The following is a 21452-nucleotide window of genomic DNA, read 5'->3' as shown; positions in this document are numbered from 1 at the left end:
CGACCACCCTGTACGTTAGCACTGTTCTACACATTGGGGACAATTTACAGAAGCCAATTAACCTACAAACCTGCACATTTTTGCAATGTGGGAGGTGACCGGAGCACCCTGAGAAAACCCACGTGGTCACTGGGAAAATGTACAAACTCTGTACAGACAGCACCAGCCGGTTCCGAATAAGAATCCTACGAATGACTTGCAATAACTACTTTTAAAGTTACTAATAACTTATTAGTGGGCAGCACCGTGGTGGAGACCCGTGTTCGATCCTGACAGACAGCACCTGTAGTCACTGTGCCGCCCACTAATAAGTTATTAGTAACTTTAAAAGTAGTTATTGTAAATTATTCTAAAATATGAATTAATAATTGTTGATTATTTCAAAATATCCCCAATCTTATATTCTATGCTAAGGGTCTCTGTATCCTCCCATAGACTTTCCCTGTTTCCATCCTGTGAGGACTAGGAATCAGAAAGTCCATGGTAGGAATTTTAGGATGATGAGTTGATGATGAAGGCTTTTACCTTCAATCAGTATTTTCAATTTTCCAGGAATAGGTGAGCTTTATTTACTTTAAATCTTGATGCTCCAACTCCATCCTGAATAAAATTTGCTGCTTGCCTGATAGATATAAACATTTAAGGAGAACTTCAGCAGATTTAAGATTTAAAACTAGCCATTAATTTCCACTTTTGGCTTAATCATTTGCGTTTTGAAGAATGGCATTCCTTGGAAATATTCTGCTGTTCCTTTGCACAAACAGTTCAGAATATTTTGTCTGTGTCTCACTAGTTTGTGGTTTTGTAGCACAAAGAAATCTGGCAACATAGCTGATTAAGGCTGCTATGGTTATTGTTGATTTTATTCTTGTATGTCTTTTTGCTTTAGTTTTTCTACGCCTGTAGCAATGTGCTGAAAATACTTCCTGATTACATCAAGAGCCTTTGACCGATGTAGTCATATTAAATGCTACCCTGGTTTGAAAAGACATTCTTCAGTTTGTTACAGAGAGAGGTGTGGATCCAACTTTAATCATGGGCCTCCTTCTCTTGAGTCCTGAGTCCTTCATCATTACTAAATTGCTGAAAATAATTAAACAACTGAAAAGACTGGTTTGACATCAGAAGAACCACTAATTTAGAAATTGCACTGAGTAAAATGGCAAAGTATATAAATTTGCATGCTTAACTCTCTTCTCACAAGATTTCTGTTTAATTTCCACGATGGACTAAATGTTCTTGAAATGGGTCGAGCCATTCACAGGGGAACTTTCAAAACAGCCTAGTCTGTTTCAGGATATCTACACTTCACCCTGCCTTGGTAGGGCCACCAATGCAATCAAGGACCAGTCTCACCCCAGTTACTCCCTCTTCTCCCTTCACCCATCAGGCAAGAGGTACAGAATTGTGAAAACAATTGCCTCCAAATTCAGGGACAGTTTCTTCCCAGCTGTTAACGGGCAACTGAACAGTCAATTCATCAACTAGAGTATGGCCATCTACCTCCTTGGTGACCCTCGGTCTACCTTTAATTGGAGTTTACTGGACTTAATCTTGCACTAAACGTTATTCCCTTTATCCTGTATCTGTACACTGTGGACGGCTCGATTGTAATCTTGTCTAGTCTTACTGCTGACTGGATAGCACACGATTAAAAAGCTTTTCACTGTACTTCGGTACATGTGATAATAAACTGAACTTAACTAACTAACTAAAAGATAGAAGCTGATAATTGTCCACACCTTTAATAATTATACAGTTTGGAGAGGGTTGAAACTTTGACTCATAATCTACAGCAAGGGTTCCCAACCCAGGGTAAATTTCGCCTACTCAGGGGTACATTTGTTGATTCTGGATTTGTACATATATTTTCTCATTGACTGACTGTGTTTGGCTCTGGTATACCGATATCTGTTCATCATTAGTTGTTCATGAATAAGTGAAATAACATAGCTATGTGCTATTAAAGTTGCCTGGGGTAAACGGGACGAAAAAGGTTGGGAACCCCTGATCTACAGTGTCCTGACTTTATATGCAGGAATACCTATCATCTCACCTGGATTTTGAAGTTTCCACAAAAAAAACTATTAGTAGCTTGCAGTGTTAATGCTAAGGAAATCCACAAATTTAAATGAGCAACGCAATTATCTAAGTAAAAATCTAGTGCTCAACAGTGCACATAAACTAATTATTCGTTAAATAATGGAACCATATCATATCTCCCAGGGAAAAAGGTGTAGAATTGAAACTTTGACTGATACTGAATATTCAACCAAATTAAAAATATAGAGCAAAGAACATAGAACAGTGCAGGAGTAACTCAGCGGGTGAGGCTGTATCTCTGAAGAAAATGGATAGGTGACTTTTTTTGATCGAAACATCACCTATCTACGTTCTCCAGTGATGCTGTGAAACCAACTGAGTTTCTCCAGCACTTTGTGTCCTTTTGAGTAAGCCAGCATCTGCAGTTCCTTATTACTCCATAGAATAGTACAGCATAGGAACAAGCCCTTTGGCCCACAATGTCCATGTCAAACATAATGCCAGGTCAATTTGTCCCTTCCCACCCAATCCACCCACTCCCCTGGTACTTTTCCTTGCAACCACAGGAAATGCTACACTTGTCGCTTTACCTCCCCCCTTGACTCCATCCAAGGACCTAAGCAGTCTTTCCAGGTGCGGCAGAGGTTCACCTGCACCTCCTCCAACCTCGTCTATTGCATTCGCTGCTCTAGGTGTCAGGCGCTCTACATCGGTGAGACCAAGCGTAGGCTTGGTGATCGCTTTGCCCAACACCTTCGCTCAGTTCGCAATAACCAACCTGATCTCCTGGTGGCTCCAGGATTTTAACTCCCCCTCCCATTCCGAATCTAACCTTTCTGTCTTGGGTTGCCTCCATGGCCAGAGTGAGTCCCACTATAAATTGGAGGAGCAGCACCTCATATTTCACTTGGGTAGTTTACATCCCAGTGGTATGAACATTGACTTCTCCAATTTCAGGTAGTCCCTGCTTTCTCCTTCTTTCCCCTCCCCTTCCCAGCTCTCCCACAGCCCACTGTCTCTGCCTCTTCCTTTCTTCCCGCCCCCACCACTCCCACATCAGTCTGAAGGAGGGTCTCGACCCGAAACATCACCTATTCCTTCGCTCCATAGATGCTGCCTCACTCGCTGAGTTTCTCCAGCATTTTTATCTACCTTAGATTTTCCAGCATCTGCAGTTCCTTCTTAAACATAATGCCAGGTTATATTAATCTCCTCTACCATAAAACATAGGAGCAGAATTAGGCCACTCAGCCCATTGACTCTACTCCACCATTCAACCATGGCTGCTCTATTTTTTCCTCTCAACCCCATTCTCTTGGCTTCTCATGATAACCTATGACGCCCTTCGTAATCAAGGGCGGCGCAGTGGTAGAGCTGCTGCCTTACAGCGCCAGAGACCTGGGTTCAATCCTGACCACAGATGTTATCTGTACGGAGTTTTTCCTTCTCCGTGTGACCGCATTTTCTCAGAGTGCTTCGGTTTTCTCCCATGCTCCAAAGACATATAGATTTGTAGGTTAATTGGCTTTTGTAAATTGTATGGCTTCCATTAAAAGTTGTAAAGATAGTGCTAATGTATGTGTGTAAGATAGTGCAGGTGTATGTGTGATCAATGGTTGGTGCAGATTCAGTGGACCAAAGGGACTGTTTCCATGCTGTATCTCTAAAGTAAAGAGAAACAGAAGAAGCTACAGGTAATATGCTACCAGTTTTTGCATATCTGTGTGCCTATCGAGAAGAATCTTAAATGCCATTATTGTATATGCCTCCACCATCACTTCTGGCAGTGTGTTCCTCTATTCTCTGTGTAAAAAAAACGTGTCCCTATTACTATTAAACTTTGCTCCTCTTACCTTAGAGCTATCATAAAGCTAAAAGTAATATTCCCTTTAATTAAACCGTCCAGTACCATAATAGTACTTACAGTATATCTCAAAGTTTATTTAGATATGCCCTACTGTTACCTCTGGATAGTAAACTACAAAGCAAGATTAATCACCACAGTGGAGTGAACCAGCGTTAGCAGGTTTTTTGTTGTAAACTATATAATCATTTTCTACTTTGTCTTGTTACTGATGCTTATGAAAGCTTGCCGACAGGCAATGTCCATTACTTGAGAATTAATTTTGTAGTTGGAAAGGAGAAAGTAATGGTGCATTCTCAATATTGATGGAAGCTTTAAGAACAGAATGGCAGGAGGTTGAGACAACGTTTAGCCAAGTATCCTTGTTTGGGGGACAAGTTAAAACAATGTGAAAAGGGTAAGTGGATACTCTGGAGTAACTGGAATCTTATCTGACACGTCGGAAGATAGTTGGGAATGTGGAGGCCAAGTGTTTAATCCAAAGGGCAATCTCTTTAGTTCATTCATCTTTAGCTGCTTCATTTACAAACTTCCCTTTTTGATAAGATTGCGAGTGTGGCAATTCACCAACATTTACGGAGCTGTTTTTCTGATAATGAGGCAATCTACGCCAGTCTCTAAATAGAGCGAACAATATCCAATCTTAAATTGACAATAGCATGGGTTACAGTTGCATTAGACTCATGGGTGATTGGAGTATAATGGACAAAATATGTGGAGCTTGTTAGAAATGATAATCATGGGGATTTTAATCCATTTGTAGACTAAAAAGAATTAGATGGGAAAAGGCACAAAGATGAGGATAGTTTCTTAGAATGACATACTCTGGAGCCAACCAAGCCTAGACTGCTCAGAGCCTTTTGCAATGAGGTCGGATTAATTGAAGAGCTTTGAATGCAGGGTCCTCACTAGCATTGATTAAACATGATTGTATTTTACATGCAGCGAGCCAATGAAGAATGGGTACAAGCATAGTTAATATTTGAAACAAGGTTAATTACAAGGCTATCAAAGAAGACGGCTAAACTGAACTGGTAAATTATATTAAGGTAATAGTTGATCGAGATGCAATGGCTGATATATAAGGGGATATATTTGAGAAAACTCAGAATAGATGCTTTCCAACAAGAAATTAAAGCTTGAAAGGGAAGATCTTTTGCAGGTAGGTGAGACAACTGTAGATGTGGCAAGTTGGGCTGAAGGGCCTATTTCCAGCTCTGTACGACTCCATGACTATCTACGACCCAATATCTGTGTTTTAACTAAAAAAGTTAGTCAGATGATTGGGCAAAATATAAAACATGGCCAATAGATTCATATGGAAAGAAATCTGGGAGTACAAGACCAAGCTATTTGGAAATGTGGAAAATGAGTGAGAGTTTTAAAAGAAGATTTTGAGGGATTACTAATGACAAAGTAGGGGGGTGAGTTACTCCAGCTTTTTGTGGGTAGACACAAAAAGCTGGAGTAACTCAGCGATTAGACAGCATCTTGGGGCAGCACCCCCTGCAATTCACTTACCAAACAAAGGCGGGGGTGGAGGACGCCATCATCCACCTGCTCCATCGTTCCTATGCTCATCTGGATAACTCAGGAAGCACTGTTAGAGTCATGTTGTTTTTACTTCTTCAGTGCTTTTCACACCATCCAGCCTGCACTGCTAGGGAGCAAACTGACGAAGATGCGAATGGATGCTCCATTGGTGTCCTGGAACTACCTGACTGGACGACCATAGTATGTCAGGCTACAGAACTGTGTCTCACACATGGTAGTGAGCAATGCAACACTGGCCCCACAGGGGACGGTCTTCTCTCCCTTCCTGTTCGCCATCTACACCTTGGACTTCAGATACAACTTGGACTCCTGCCACTTGCAGTCGGATAACTCTGTAATTGTGGTCTGCATCAGTGATGGGAGAGAAGCTGAATACAGAGGTGTAGTTAACGGCTTTGTTGCATGGTGTGGGCTGAATCACCTGCATTTCAACACTGACAAGACCAAGGAGTTAGTGGTGGACTTTAGGAGGAGAGAAACACCACTGTCCATTGTCTCCATCAAGGGTGTGGATGTGCAGTTTATCAAGGAATACAAGTATCTTGGAATTTACCTGGACAGTAAACTGGACTGGTCCAGGAATGCTGGAGACACTGTATAAGAAGGGATAGAGCCGTCTGTACTTTCTGACGAGGCTCCGCTGTTTCAACGTCCACAGTAAGATGCTGCAGATGTTCCATCGTCAGCAACAGAATCACAACCTGAGGAGCACCTTCAGCAACAGACAGGTTCCACCAAGATGCAGCACAGACTGCCACAGGAGATCCTTTTTCCCTGTGGCTATCAAACTATACAACTCCTCCCTCATCTGGTAGACTGACCCCCCCCCCAATCTTTGCACATCCCCAATCCTGGACTTTCCACTCGTCACTTTAATATAATGTTTCATGTATCTTGTTGTGTTTTATGACATAGACTGTTGGCAGACCAATTTCCCTCCTGGGATAAATAAAGTTCTATTGTATCGTATCTGGAGAAAAGCAATAGGTGATGTTTTGGGTCTTGAGTCTGAAACAGGGTCCTGACCCTAAACGTTACCAATTCCTTTTCTCCAAAGACGCTGTCTGATCCACGGAGTTAAGGGGCTGTCCCACTGCGGCGACCTAATCTGCGAGTTGAGACGAGTTTGCCCTCGACTCAAACGCAGCATGGTCGACACAAGGTCCTATGAGGTCACTGGAACTCTCCTTCATTCTCGAGGGAAGTTCCCGAATACTCGTGGCCTCAGCTAGGTCGCGGAAAAATTTTCAACATGTTGAAAAACCGACCGCTAAAATGCCCGCTAAACTTTATTATACTTCTTAAAAGTGTCTCCACTCCTTTCCCCCTTCTCTCCCCCCCCCCGCGCTCTCTAACTTGGACTTGCCCTACACTGTGGCAGCCGTTTACCTTTCTCTTCATTGCGGGTGTGAATTTCAGACAGCGCTCCCCCGCTTTCCCTGGCCTCCGCCTTTGCGATGTGCGTGTGAGGTCGGTCGATCCAGCTAGCGGTTTCAACGCGGACGGTCGATCCAGCTCAAGGTTTTCCAGGCGAGTGCCCTCGAGCTTGAAGGTCGAAGGCACTCTTCTTAACTAGCGGATTAGGTCGCCGCAGTGGGACAGCCCCTTTACTCCAGGTTTTTGTGTCTATCTTCGGTTTAAACCAGCATCTGCAGTTCCTCCCTGCACATACCTAGAATTTGAGGGTGGTGGGGAGTGGTGTTTGGAGGAGGGGGGGTGTGGGGCAGGGTTGTTGGCTGGAATTGCAATCACCAAGTAGGTGATGCTGAGCTAACTGCCGGAGCTGCAAGTTGACAAGTCTCCAGGTTTCGATAAGTTTCATCTTAGTGTCTTAAATGGAGCGACAAGCAAGATGGTTTTAATCTTGCAAAATTCTGCAGATATGGGGAAGGTTCCATAGATTGGAGGTTTGCATGGCTGCCAATATTGGATGAGAGTTGAGAGTGAGAAATTGCGAGGGAGCGCAGCGACCGAGGGTAGGAGGGTGTGGGAGGGGGTCCCCTCCCTCCCATGGTAGCTTTTGCATTTTTCAGTTTGAAATTGTGCAATCTGGTGCATATTGTAGCGAGTCTTTTAACTTGCACTTGAATGCAACATTTATGCTTTAAATTGGATTAGGTATGAATAAGGTTAGGCTAAATTACATTCCTAATTACATTCCACAGTAGAGCCAGGCTCTGATCAACAGATGCAGCATATGAGAAACAGTGAGATAGGTACAGGCTTAGAGGAATATGGGCCAAATGCAGGCAGGTGGAACTAGTGTAGATGGGACATGTTGGTCGGTGTGGGCAAGTTGGGCTGAATGGCCTGTTTCCGCTGTAAAACTCTATGATTCTATGACATACAAACTTGCTGACCAAAAATAAAGAGTAGAACAAAGAGAAGGTATCCACAAAAGGAAACAAATTTCTGGAGTAACCTAGCGGGTCAGGCAGCACTCTGTCTAACTGCACTGGCGACTTTATCCTTTACCTTAAAGACAGGAACAAAAGATGTACAGCACGTAGAAGCCAGCAACTGCCAATGCTAGTTTACAAGAAAGCACACAAAGCTCTGGAGCAGCTCAGTGGGTCAGGCAGTATCCCTGGAGAACATGGATAGGTGACATTTCAGGTGTGGACCCTTCTTCAGACTGATGAAGGGTCCCGACCTGAGACATGACATATCCATGTTCTCCAGGGACGCTGCCTGACCCACTGAGTTCCTCCAGAGCTTTGTGTGCTTTAAGATAAGACTTTTGGTCAGAGCAGAGTGAAAAGAACAACGAGAGATGCTGGATGTTCTATCAGGACAACAGCAATACTAAACGCAACACACAAAGCGTACGATGCTGCTTAAGCCTGGTATTAATGCGACAATTACTGAAGCGACATTGTTTAAGGCAGCTTTCACAACACCAAATAAGTTCTGCTGCTGCTTCACTTCTTCTGGGAATTAATAAACTGAAAAAAAAATTATTCCATCTGGTCTACATCCTCGCAGAGAAAATACTGGCTACACTTTGGCTCAATATTTACTCATGGTATGTGATATCCTCCAGCACTGTAAGAAGTAAATCTTGAAAAATAAACCACTGGACCTATGACCAAATTTATTTCGATGCATTGGAGCTGATCGCTGAATGTGTGAAGGTTAATGTCCCTCTCAATCTGAGCAAACTTCCACTGAATTCCGCCAGAAGTTTGCATAAGGTGGGGCTGCAAAAATAGAGAAGTCAAAATGTAGAAACAAGGAACTGATTAATACATAAAAGTACACAGATTCTGGTGTGACTCAGCCCAGTGTGGCCCAGACCAGGTTATGAATGACATTACCACTGCACGCAAAAATTAGCATGGTCCTTATGTTTCTCCACACGTAATGTGGCCGGTGATAACAGGAATATATACGCCCAACCTTATTCATACCTAATCCAATTTAAAGCATAAATGTTGCATTCAAGTGTAAGTTAAAAGACTAGCTACAGTATGCACCAGATTGCACAATCTCAAGCTGAAAAATGCAAAAACTCCCAACCCTCCCACATCCTCTCCACCCCCCCACCCACTCGGTCGCCATGTTCCCTCGCAATTTCTCACACTCAACTCTTACCCAATGTTGGCAGCCCTGTAATCGTTCGATACTTTGACTTGACACGATTGTTTTTCAGCATAGAAACTAATGTTTTTATGAATTGTTTAGAATTAGTGTAAATAATGGTTCAGATGATGTAGGAAGATCAAATATCCCTGAAGAGATGTTCAGCAAACAGAAATGTTTTGCAGCCATTAGTATGAAGTCACTGCAGGCATTGATTTTAAATAACTTCAGGGGGCACCCAAGATCTTATGGCAAATGACATTGCAGCAAAATGCATATTAGTAAACAATGCTCCATTTAGAACATATTGCATGCTCATGTCAATTGATCTTGCATTTCCAGATAATTATAAGGTGGGAGTACTGCAAGACCATGCATATTTAATTGCCATCTTTTCACTCGCAATAAACGTTGCATCATGAGCAAAGTGTTATCAGCGGTAGCTTGTACAAGAATTCAAATTTCACCAAGTGGTATCTATAATCAATGTATAATTAAACTGAGCAGCTCAAAGTATCAAAAACTCTAAAGATAAATCATAGTTCTCTTTTTATTTCCAACGCCATTGTATCTACTACTGATTATCCATAGTTTCTGCCACGTAATTGCTTTTATTTTACACAGATTATTTGAAAGGTGCTTCAAATGTGTTAAAACTTCTCATTAAAAATTCTGTGCACTCTACTTGGCAACTACTGGTGACACATAGACTCCAAGGTCCAAACCTTTCTAAAAAAAAAATTATGCTTGTGCACTGATTTCAAGGTCATAGTCTTCTTGGAGATTTTTATTTTTTTTTATTGCAGTGGATCATTTACAGATTACCTAAACATAAACGTAGCAATGGAAAATCACAGCACGGTTTATCTCTGGCAGATTGCGTATGTTGATCAACCAGTGACTAGAAGAAATGGACAGCTGTTGCCTAGGCAGTGGGAACAATGTATCCTAGCAACAGATATACTTACAATGGAAACATAAGGAACACAAAGTGATCTGCGGTATGCGGCTGGTTGGGTTGGGACTGTTCACTGCTGGTGTTTCATAGTAGGAAATACAGAAATGAACCCGTGGAAATGATTAAATAAACTATTTGTATATAGTTTTTCGCCTTTTCCCAGGGCGGAACCTTTTATCCCCATCATGGAAAAAAACAAATACCAGAGGGCATAGCTTCAAGACAAGAGAGGCAAAGTTAAAGTTTAAACGAGATGTGAATGGCAAGTTTTTTTACACAGAGGGTGGTGAATGCCTGTAACCCACTGCTGGGAGTGGTAGTGAAGGCAGATACGAGATTGGCATTTATGAGGCTTTCAGATAGGCATGTGGATATGCACATTGATGGATTATGTGCAAGGTGGATGAGATGGAATAACAAGAATCTGCAGATGCTGGTTTATACCAAGGATTGTCGCAAAGTGCCAGAGCAATTCAGCGGGTCAGGCAGTAAATGTGGAAAGAGATGAGAGATAAGAGATGATCTCGGCATCATGTTCAGCACAGACATCGTGAGCCGAAGGGCCTGTTCTTGTGCTGTACTGTTCTATGTTCTATAAATGCAGAGGAGTTCTGAAATGTAGCTACCCCGAGAAGATTGTGCAGGTTGCTGATTGCTTCTGAATGCTGTGATGCAGAAAACAATGGTTTGCTTGCTTGTGGAAATTAAATGAAATTAGAGCATGATGGTGGCCGGTTCAGAAAGAAGTAGCCATGTTAAAGAACAATCGTAATAAAGCTCTTGATTCAATAATCATGACAAACTTTATCATAGAAGTGCTGATATATTGTAAACATTGAAATAAAAACAGACGGTTATATCAGTCAGAGGGACTGATTGGACAAGTCACCTGTCAATGAGGCCTCAGGCCCACACGACTAAGTGGCCGGATCGATTCCCTGCATGTAGTTTGTGTAACTGTTCTCTACTCGCTGCATTTCTCATGAGAAAAGTCCCTTGCTTTTATTGGGAGGGGTAGCATTATTTCTGTTTGTCTGCTCTTCAAACAGAATCTGTTTCCTTCATAAATTGACTTTGTTTATGGTACAATATACCATCTGCCGAGACTCCTACACGCCAATTCATATAAATACTCTGCAGTACAAAATGAAGTCAGCATGCAATCAAATCAATCAGAGATGAAAACATGAAGTGCTGGAGGAACTCAGTGGGGTCAGGCAGCGTCTGTGGAGGGAATAGACAGACAACGTTGCTATCACCCTGGGTGAAAGGCTCTGATTGTCTATGCCACTCATAATTTTATACACTTCTATCAGGCCTCCTTTCAGCCTACGACGCTCCAGAGAAAACAATCTAAGATTTAATATGAAACTGAAGGGCAACTTTTGCACTCAGAGGATGGTGGGTATAAGGAATAAGGTGCCAGAGGAGGTAGTTGAAGCAGATACTATAACAACATTTAAAAAACACTTGAACACGTACATGGACAGGAAAGGTTCAGAAGGATATATGCTAAACGCGGTCAAATGGGACTAGCTTACTCAGCGCAGACGAGTTGGGATAAAGAGCCTGTCTCCGTGGTGTATGACTCTGTGTTTGCCCAACCTCTCCTTGTAGCTAATACTCTCTGATCCAGGTATCATTCTGGTAAATCTCTCTGCACCCTCTCCAATGCCTCCATATCCCTCCTGTAATGGAGTGACCAGAACTGCGCACAACTCTTCAAATATGGCCTAACCAGTCCTGTAAAGTAGTAACATGACTTCTTGACTCTTGGACTCGATGCTCTGACTGATGAAAACAAGCATACCGTACGTCTTCTTTACCACTCTATTGCCACTTTCAGGAGCTATGGCCTTGTACATCAGCGTCTTGCTATTAACTGTATACTTTCCCCCTTGCATTCAACCTCCTAAAAGTGTAAAGTGGAAATTAAATAAAATTAGAGCATGATGGTGGCCAGTTCAGAAAGAAGTAGTCTTGTTAAAGAACAATCATAATAAAGCAGATGTGCGATAAGAGACAGAAAGAATAGATAATCAGTTGGATAAACCTAAACTTTGTTGAGAAGGAAGAGTGCATGAAAGACAGATAAAACTCCGAATGAGCAGTGGTAAAACAAAGTTAATGGATTCAATGGAATCACTACACAGTAATACGTACAATGCGGTGATTGTTACTTTTACAAGTGTGTGGGGCTTCCAACCCAAAATAAATTTCTCCAAACTGTTTAGATTTGGATCAGGTTATCATAATTTGCCTTGTGAATTACCTAGAACACAGAACAGTACGGCACAGAAACATGTCCTTAAGCCCACAATGTGCCGAACATGATGCCGAACAAGATCAACTAAGCACCTCTGTCGCTTTAGTTGAAGATTTGGTGTTCGAGCCCATCATACATTCTTTGGTGTGTTTTTTTTTTGTAGAAGTTCTTTTCATTGTTCATAGCTTTATGTTTATGTACTCAAACACGCATGGTTCTATATGTGGCCAAATAAACATTATAACAATGAAAATAAACACTGTACATTGTGCCTTTAACACTTCAATACCTTCTTCCCAACAACCACCATGTTTGAACCCTTCAAAAGACTAAACTCAACAATGAACTTCTATGGACTGTGTGTGTGTGTGTGTGTGTGTGTGTGGGTGTGGGGGGGGGTGGGGGGGGAGAGGTGGTGGTGTGGGTGGGGGGGTGTGGTGTGTGTGTGGGGTGTGGTGGGGGGGGGGGGCGAGGGGGGGGGCGAGGAGAGAGGGGGGGGGAGGTTGGTTTGCATAGTGTTACAGTTGTTTATTGAATTCAAAAAATATTTTTATATTGTCTGTGTACATTGTGTTTCCGGGCCTGTGAAACTGCAGCAAGTCAGCATTTAATCGTTCTGTTGTCGGTACAGATAACAATTAAATGCTATTGACTTCTACTTGAAGATGGTTGTGAGTAGTTTGGTCAGTAGTTGTGAGCTGAGCTGTGATCATTGAGGATGGGGATTTTCATCCTATTAGCTTAATTATCCACCGCCATTCATGACTTGATATGAGAGGATTTATGTGCTTTAATATGATTCATTGGATGTTGAAGTGATTATCTCCATGTTTTAACAAATGCTGGCAGCTAAACAATGAGATTACAGAGGTTTATTTTTGATGCTGACCAGAGCAGCAACTGGATTTGAAACTACTCTGATTCCGAGCATCAATCACCCATTCACACTAGTTCTATATTATCCCATATTCGCCTCCACTCCCTACACACGAGGCAATTTTACAGAGGCGATTTAACCTATAAACCCGCACATCTTTGGGATATGGGAGGAAATGGAGCATCTGGAGCAAATCCACGCGGTCACAGTGAGAATGAGCAAACTCCACGTGGACCTATGTGAGGTCAGGATCGTACCCGAGTCTCTGGCGCTGTGAGACAGCAGCTTTACTAGCTGCGCCACTGAGCTGCCTAATGTACCCAAGACTAATGCCACTGTTGTGACATGAATGACCACTGCATAGCCTGGGTAAACATAAAGTGTTGTCTGCACCCTTTTTCAGACTGATAGGGTTGGGGTGAGGGAGGGGGGAGTTGAGGGAGTAAATAAGCTGGGAGAGGAATGTTTGATTTACAATGTCTCGATTACCTCAACTAAAGCAATGTTAAAGAAGATTCAAGATTCAAGATTCAATTTATTTGTCATTTGGACCCCTTGAGGTCCAAACGAAATGACGTTTCTGCAGCCATACATTACAAACAAATAGACCCAAGACACAACATAATTTACATAAACATCCATCACATTGCTGTGATGGAAGGCCAAAAAAACTTATCTCTCCACTGCACTCCCCCCCCCGATGTCAGAATCAAAGTCAAAGCCCCCGGCTGGCGATGGCGATTGTCCCGCGGCCATTAAAGCCACGCCGGGTGATGCAAGGTCGCACACCGGGTCTTGATGTTAGAGCCCCCGGCGTGCGCTCGCAGAGTCCCGCGGCCATTCCAAGCCGCGCGGGGTGGTGCTGTAAGGCCCCGCTCCAGGAGCTCTTCAACCCCGCAACTCGGGCGGGAGAAGTCGCCGTTGCGGGAGCCCTGAAAAGCGGTCTCCCTCCAGGGACCCGCGGGCTCCCGGTGCCGCCGTCCGCCAGACCCGCAGTTGCAGCCTCCGAATCTCCGGAGGGCGGGCCGCAGCAGCGCTCCACCACAGCTCCACCCGCTCTGGACTCGGCCAGCTCCGCGATGGTGAGGTGAGTCGGCACCAGAGCCCCCGGTCTTCCTGTTGGAGGCCGCTCCACGTTGCAGCCCCAACGACAAACAACAGAGACCCGACAAAGAAACATAACTTATTGCATGCTAGTTGATGCTTTTTGTGCCATGGATTTGCCTCTTTCCCAGAAGTATGTGTATTCTAACATGTAAGAAATAGGAGAAAAAAACATTTTAAAAAGTTGAAAGTAAACAAAAAGTGCTTCAAACATGCTACATATAATATGATTCCCTGCCGTGGGATATGTCCTACATGGATAGGACAGGTTTTGGGGGGGGGGGGGGGGATATGGACCAAGCGCGGGCAGTTTGCCATCTGACTGCTGCCCAGGTAGTCCTGAAATAAGCGCATTGTTGTATGTAAACATTGGGCAAGGTAGGGTTGGCTTTAGCTGTAATACTTTTGCTTGAGGTTAGCTGTTGAAATGGACAATTTATGGACAAACGTTGAGGAACTCGGTGGCTGCGAAGACCAATGAACATTGAGCATAGAACCATACAGCATATGAACAGACTCTTCTGTGCCAAACATGGTGCCAAGTTAAGCTAGTCTCCTCCAAAGATCTATGATCTTTTTTCTCCTCTGCCTGCACTTGAATCATATCCCTCCATTCCCTGAATATCCATGTGCCTGTCTAAAAGCCTCTAAATGCCACAATTATATCTACTTCCACCACCACCCATGGCAGCACATTCCTGGCATCCACCACTCTTTGAGTAAAACAAACTTACCCCACACTTCTCCTTTAAAACTTTATCCTTCTCACCTTAAAGCTTTGTCCTGTAGTCTTTGACATTTCCACCCGAGGAAACTGAGCGTTTTTAGTTTAGCTTTAGAAGTACAGCATAGAACCAGCCCATCAAGTCCACAATGACCATCAATCACCCATTCACACCAGCTCTTTGTTATTCCAATTTCCCATGCACTAGGGCAATTTACAAAGGCCAATTAACCTGCAAACATGCACATGTTTGAGATGTGGGAGGAAACCAGAGCACCGAGTGGAAATCCATGTGGTCACACATGCAAACTCTGCATGGACAGCACCCGAGGTCAGGATCAAACCCGGGTCTCTGGCGCTGTGATGTTGCAGCTCTACTTTTGCTGAAGAGAAGCAAATATGGAGATGGAGGTTAAATCGTTTAATGTCCGATGACTAATATTCTTATTTACTCGTTGTCTTCAAATATAAAAATAAATGGTTACGTATTGGTATTAAACGTTTTGACCATTCCTTATACTTACAGGTCTAGCTGGAACGATTTTGAATACCATTGAAGAAATGGGATTTCATTACAGTGCACTCCAAATGGTAAGCTGAATGGTATGTTTTTATACTAAATAGCTCTTAAAATATGGCTACAATAAGGCTGCTCTGGAATGACCTGGCATTAGTATGTTATTTTAATTTTTATTGCATCTAATGCTGCCGTATGTTTGGAGGCTCCAGAATAATTTTTCCCACCAGTGCTCAAAAAAAGGGGATCAAATCAAATGAATACAAGAAATTCCACAATCTTCCACAACTGTCAAACTAACCAATGCAGACTAAATCGTTCTTGCACCTCTTTACAGTGAGCATTGAATCCTAGTACTGTTGGAAGATTTTTTCACCTTGAGTAGAGAAGAATTGCAGCAGAGCAATGGAAAACGCCGCACTATTTTATTGATTGCAGACAGCAGCATCTTGCTGGACAATCACCAGCAAGGACATCCTGAACAATAGGCCATTCATGAGACCCCAAGGGCTGAGATGAAGCATCGATGAGAAATGGTGGGCACTAAAATAGTTTTAGTTTAGTTTAATTTACTGTCACGTGTACCGAGGTACAGTGAAAAGCGTTTGTTGCGTGATAATCAGTCAGTGGAAAGACTATATATGATACATGATTATAATCGAGCCATTCACTGTGTCCAGGTACGTGATAAGGAAGTAACATTTAGTGCAAGATAAAGCCAGTAAAGTCCGATCAAAGATAGTCCGAGGGCCACCAATGAGGTAGAAACATAGAAACATAGAAATTAGGTGCAGGAGTAGGCCATTCGGCCCTTCGAGCCTGCACCGCCATTCAATATGATCATGGCTGATCATCCAACTCAGTATCCCGTACCTGCCTTCTCTCCATACCCCCTGATCCCCTTAGCCACAAGGGCCACATCTAACTCCCTCTTAAATATAGCCAATGAACTGGCCTCGACTACCCTCTGTGGCAGAGAGTTCCAGAGATTCATCACTCTCTGTGTGGTGTTATTAGTTCAGGACTGTTCTAGTGACCTTGCATGTATATCTCTTGCATCTATAACGTATGAGGAGCCTTTGACCATTCTAGGCCTGTACTCGTTGGACTTTAGAAGGAGTAAAGGGGACCTCATTGAAATTAACCGAATAATGTATGGCTTGAATATAGTGGATGTGGAGAGGATGTTTCCAATAGTGGGAGTGGATATGCAATGGCAAAGATTTAAAGATCTCATGGATGAATTACAACAATTGTTCATCCCTGTCTGGCCTTAAAATAAAACAGGGAAGGCGGCTCAACCATGGCTAACGAGGGAAATTAGGGAAAGTGTTAAATCCAAGGAAGGGGCATATAAATTGGCCAGAGGAAGCAGCAAACCGGAGATCTGGGAGAAATTTAGAATTTATCAGAGGAGGACAAAGAGGTTAATTAAGAGGGGGAAAATAGAGCTTGAAAGAAAGCTTGTGGGGAATATAAAAACTGACTGTAAAAGCTTCTATAGATATGTGAAGAGGAAAAGATTAGTGTAAGCAAATGTAGGTCCCTTACAGCCAGAAACAGGTGAATTTATAATGGGAAACAAGGACATGGCTGACCAGTTAAACAAGTACTTTGGTTCTGTCTTCACTAAGGAAGACACAAACAATCTCCCAGAAATACTAGGGGACCGAAGATCTAGTGGGAGGGAGGAACTGAAGGGAATCCACATTAGTCAGGAAATGGTGTTAGGTAAACTGTTGGGACTGAAGGCAGATACAGTAAATCCCCAGGGCCTAATGGTCTGTATCCCAGAGTACTCAAGGAGGTGGCCCTAGAAATTGTGGATGCATTGGTGATCTTTTTCCAATGTTCTATAGACACTGGATCAGTCCTGTGGACTGGAGGGTTGCTAATGTAACCCCACTTTTTAAGAAGGAGGGAGAGAGAAAACAGGGAATTATACACCAGTTAGCCTGACATCGATAGTAGGGAAGATGCTTGAGTCGATTATTAAAGATGTAATAGCAGTGCATTTGGAAAGCAGTGACAGGATCGGACATAGTCAGCAGGGATTTATGCAAGGGAAATCATGCTTGACAAATCTTCTGGAATTTTTTGAGGATGAAACAAGTAGAATGGATAAGGCCAGCCAGTGGATGTGGTGTATCTGGACTCAAAAAGCATTTGACAAGGTCCCACACAAGAGATTAGTGTGCAAAGGTAGAGCACATGGTATTTGGGGTAGGGTATTGACATGGATAGAAAACTGGTTGGTAGACAGGAGCCAAAGAATAGGAATTAACGGGCCCGTTTCAGAATGGCAGGCAGTGACTGTGGGGTGCCGCAAGGCTCTGTGCAGGGATCCCAGTTATTTACAATATATATTAACGATTTAGGCAAAGGTATTAAATGTAACTTGTCCAAGTTTGCGGATGACACAAAGCTGGGTTGCAGTGTGAGCTGCGAGGAGGATGCTATGAGGCTACAGGGTGACTTGGATAGGTTGGGTGAGTGGGCAGATGCATGGCAGATGCAGTATAATGTGGATAAATGTGAAGTTATCCACTTTGGTGGCAAGAATAAGAAGGCAGATTATTAACTGAATGGTGTCAGATTAGGACAAGGGGAGGTGCAACGAGACGTGGGTGTCTGGGTGGAGTATTGTGTGCATTTTTGGTCTCCTAATTTGAAGAAGGACATTCTTGCTATTGAGGGAGTGCAGCAAAGGTTCACCAGGTTAATTCCCAGGATGGCGGGGCTGACATATGATGAAAGAATGGATCGGCTGGGCATGTATTCACTGGAATTTTGAAGGATGAGAGGATATCTTATAAAAACATGTAAAATTCTTAAGGGATCGGACGCAGTTTAAAAATAAGGGGTAGGCCTTTTATGACAGAGATGAAGAAAAACTTTTTCACCCAGGGAGTTGCAAATCTGTGGAATTCTCTGCCACAGAAGGCAGTGGATACCAATTTACTGGGTATTTTCAAGAGAGAATTAGCTCTTAGCGCTAACAAAATCAAAGGGTATGGGGAGAAAGCAGTAATGGGGTACTGATTTTGGATGCAGCCATGATCATATTGAATGGCGGTGCTGGCTCACTCCTGCACCTATTTTCTATGTTTCTAGTCTGGGACTAGAGGGTACAGCCTCAGAATAAAAGGATGTATCTTTTGAAAGGAGATGAAGAGGAATTTCTTTGATCAGAGAGTGGTGAATCAGGGGTGGCACTGTGGCATAGTGGTAGAGCTGCTACCTTACTGTGCCAGAGACACGGGCTCGATCATGACAATGTCTGTACAGAGTTCTCCCTGTGACAGCGTGGGTTTTCTCGAGGTGTTCTGGGTTCCTCCCATACTCCAAAGATGTAAAGGTTTGTACGTTCATTGGCTTAGGTAAAATTGTAAATTGGCCCTAGTGTGTAGGATAGTGTTAGTGTACGGGGTGATCACTGGTTGACGCAGACTCGGGTTGAAGGGCCTGTTTCTGCGCAGTATCTCTCAAGTCTAAAGTAAAGTCTAAATCTGTGGAACTTATTGCCACAGACAGCTATGGAGCCCAAGTCATTCGGTATTTTTAAGGCGGAGATTGATAGGTTTTTGATTGGTAAGGGTGTAAAAGGATATGGGGAGAAGGCAGGAGAATGGGGTTGAGAGAGAAAGAGATCAGCAATGATTGAATGGCAGTCGACTCGATGGGCCGAATGGCCCAACTTTGCTCCTATGACATGAATCTCGTACACCATTTTAATCTCATTCTATTACCTCTTTTGCCTTCTTCCTCGGAATGAGCAAAGGTTTGTGCTTTCTCATTTCAGATGTACAAGAAAGGCAACTTTGCTGGAATTTTACCTTTCACTATTAAGCCCAAAGCAATTAGAATAGGAAAATAAAATACATAGGTGTTCAAAATCGATAATAAAATAGAAAATATTGGAAATACTTAGGTCAGGCAACATATTTGGAAAGAGAAATAGAGTTAATGTTTCAGGACCCGCCAGACATCTTGAGTGTTCCCATCATTTTCTGTTTTTATTCGATAATGATTAAGCATTCACTGGGTCTGTGACAGTTAGTATACTTTATTCAAAGTAAGTGAAGACTGGGTATAGGGGCTGGATAGTGGCCACTGGAAAATAGCCTGATTCATTTTATCCATCGAGCCTTGGGTCAGAGATATCGCTATTGGATCCCACCAATATTTCAATTTATTCTGTGCTTCAAGAGTGGCCTTTCTCACATCCTCTTCTTTCTCAGACTAGATCTGCTCCATGATTCCAAATCCCAAGCAGAATTGGTTTACCACATTTCTGCAGGGGCCTTTGTTTTGCTTTCCTCATGTAGCACGGTCTATGGAGTAGTGGTTTGTTCATTACACAACTTAGTGGACACACAAGGAACTGCAGATGCTGGTTTACAGAAAAAGACACAAAGTGCTGGAGTAACTCCGGGTATCAGGCAGCAGCTCTGGAGAACATGGATAGGTAACGTTTCGGGTTGGAACCCTTTTTCAGACTGATGGGTGACGTTTCGGGTTGTGACTCTTCTCCAGCACTTTGTGTCTTTTTTTTCCACAACTTGATTCTTCTACTGGCTAGGAGGACCCTTGCCTCAATGCTACTTATGGGTGCCTTGTGCTAATTCTTGAACTTCTTGTTAGTAAGTTCTAAATCAAAAAGTAAATTCTTCAGACTGAATCTATGTCTTAAGTTCTTAGTAGGCGTGATCTGGAGAACTACAGGGACAGCATGATAATGACATTGTGTAAGGAAAAGGAAGTGGCATTTCTCTGCGTTAATCGAACTGTTTTCATTCTGTCATTTTAGTCAATGTCAAAACTTGTGGATCTGTTCATTATACCTATGTTCGGAAATATGCTATCTTGACTTCCAGACTTAATCATCCTCCTTTATCCCTGATCATCTTGCATAATTGTCAAAACTCGACTGGTGCGTATAACTGCATGAATGATCTGATCATTAAAGGGCACCAGTCTATAGTTCAGATCTTATCAAAGCATATGAAACCTACTTCATTCATGTTATCTAGATTAACGGAAGAATAAACACAATGGTTTATGATCTTGTGTGTAGAAATAATGATAACGTGAGTTTTAAATAGCCTACTTTCCTTCTCATTTTCATCTGGGAATGTTTTTTTAACATGTGGGCTCTTTTAGATAGTGTATTTGTTTTTGACTAGAATTTGCAGTAGATTATCTTGCTGTGATTACAAATGGATTATCGTTTGACGAGCTGAGATTAGCCTGCCTTGCTCTTGTTGCAAACTTTTTTTTATTGCCAACTTTAATATTAGGCTGCCATGCATTGTTAGGAATTTTTTGTACAAGGTTAGGCTACAAATATTCCTTGATTTATAAGCATTTAAAAAAATTCTACTCTAATGTTGTTTGCTGTATAGCGTACATGTCTTGATGTGCAAACCTTTTTCCTTCATTAGTATGATCTTTTTTTTAATACCTTTTTGATGAGATTATTGAGGCTCAGTTGCTAGGTTGGCAGGAATCACAGGGCTCCTCTGGGATGGTCATGTTAACGGACACATTGTGGTCATCGGCATCTCTCGGCTATTGGTTTGGCAAGTTGGAATCAGAGTTGTACAGCATGGAAACAGGAATTTCTGCCCAATATGCTGACCATGTTGCCTGCATGAGCTGGTCCCATTTGCCCACATTATGTTTATGTCACTCTAAACGTTTCCTTCTGCATGTCTTTTGAACACTAATTGTACCCTCTACCATTTCCTCTGGCAGTCCGTACCGAGACAGTTTTCCTTCATACCTTAAACCTGCGCCCTCTAGTTTCAGCCACCACTACCCTGGGGGAAAAAAAAGACTGTGGCCGATTACCTCATCTATTCCCAAACGATGGTATGCGCTGGTATATGTTCGTTTTTTTCTTTGCAGGGAAGGAAGGATAAACTAAAGGAAATGTACCATGACTTGAAAACACGCAATGA

The 21452-nt window shown here is 42.7% G+C and overlaps 1 protein-coding gene across 2 annotated transcripts in view; it reads left to right on the top strand.

Moving 5' to 3' along the window:
* The window catches only part of nme7 (NME/NM23 family member 7), a 115629-nt gene that overhangs the window by 57888 nt on the left and 36289 nt on the right, over positions 1 to 21452 (top strand). For both annotated transcript variants that reach the window (XM_055644667.1, XM_055644666.1), the window contains exon 7: positions 15499 to 15563. In XM_055644667.1, the coding sequence (XP_055500642.1) occupies positions 15499 to 15563 (65 nt within the window). The remainder of the gene's footprint in view (positions 1 to 15498; positions 15564 to 21452) is intronic.

This window comes from Leucoraja erinacea, chromosome 13, assembly GCF_028641065.1.
Source record: "Leucoraja erinacea ecotype New England chromosome 13, Leri_hhj_1, whole genome shotgun sequence".
In the NCBI taxonomy this organism is placed as follows: Eukaryota; Metazoa; Chordata; class Chondrichthyes; order Rajiformes; family Rajidae; genus Leucoraja; species Leucoraja erinaceus.
This window is presented reverse-complemented; position numbering and strand designations above follow the sequence as displayed.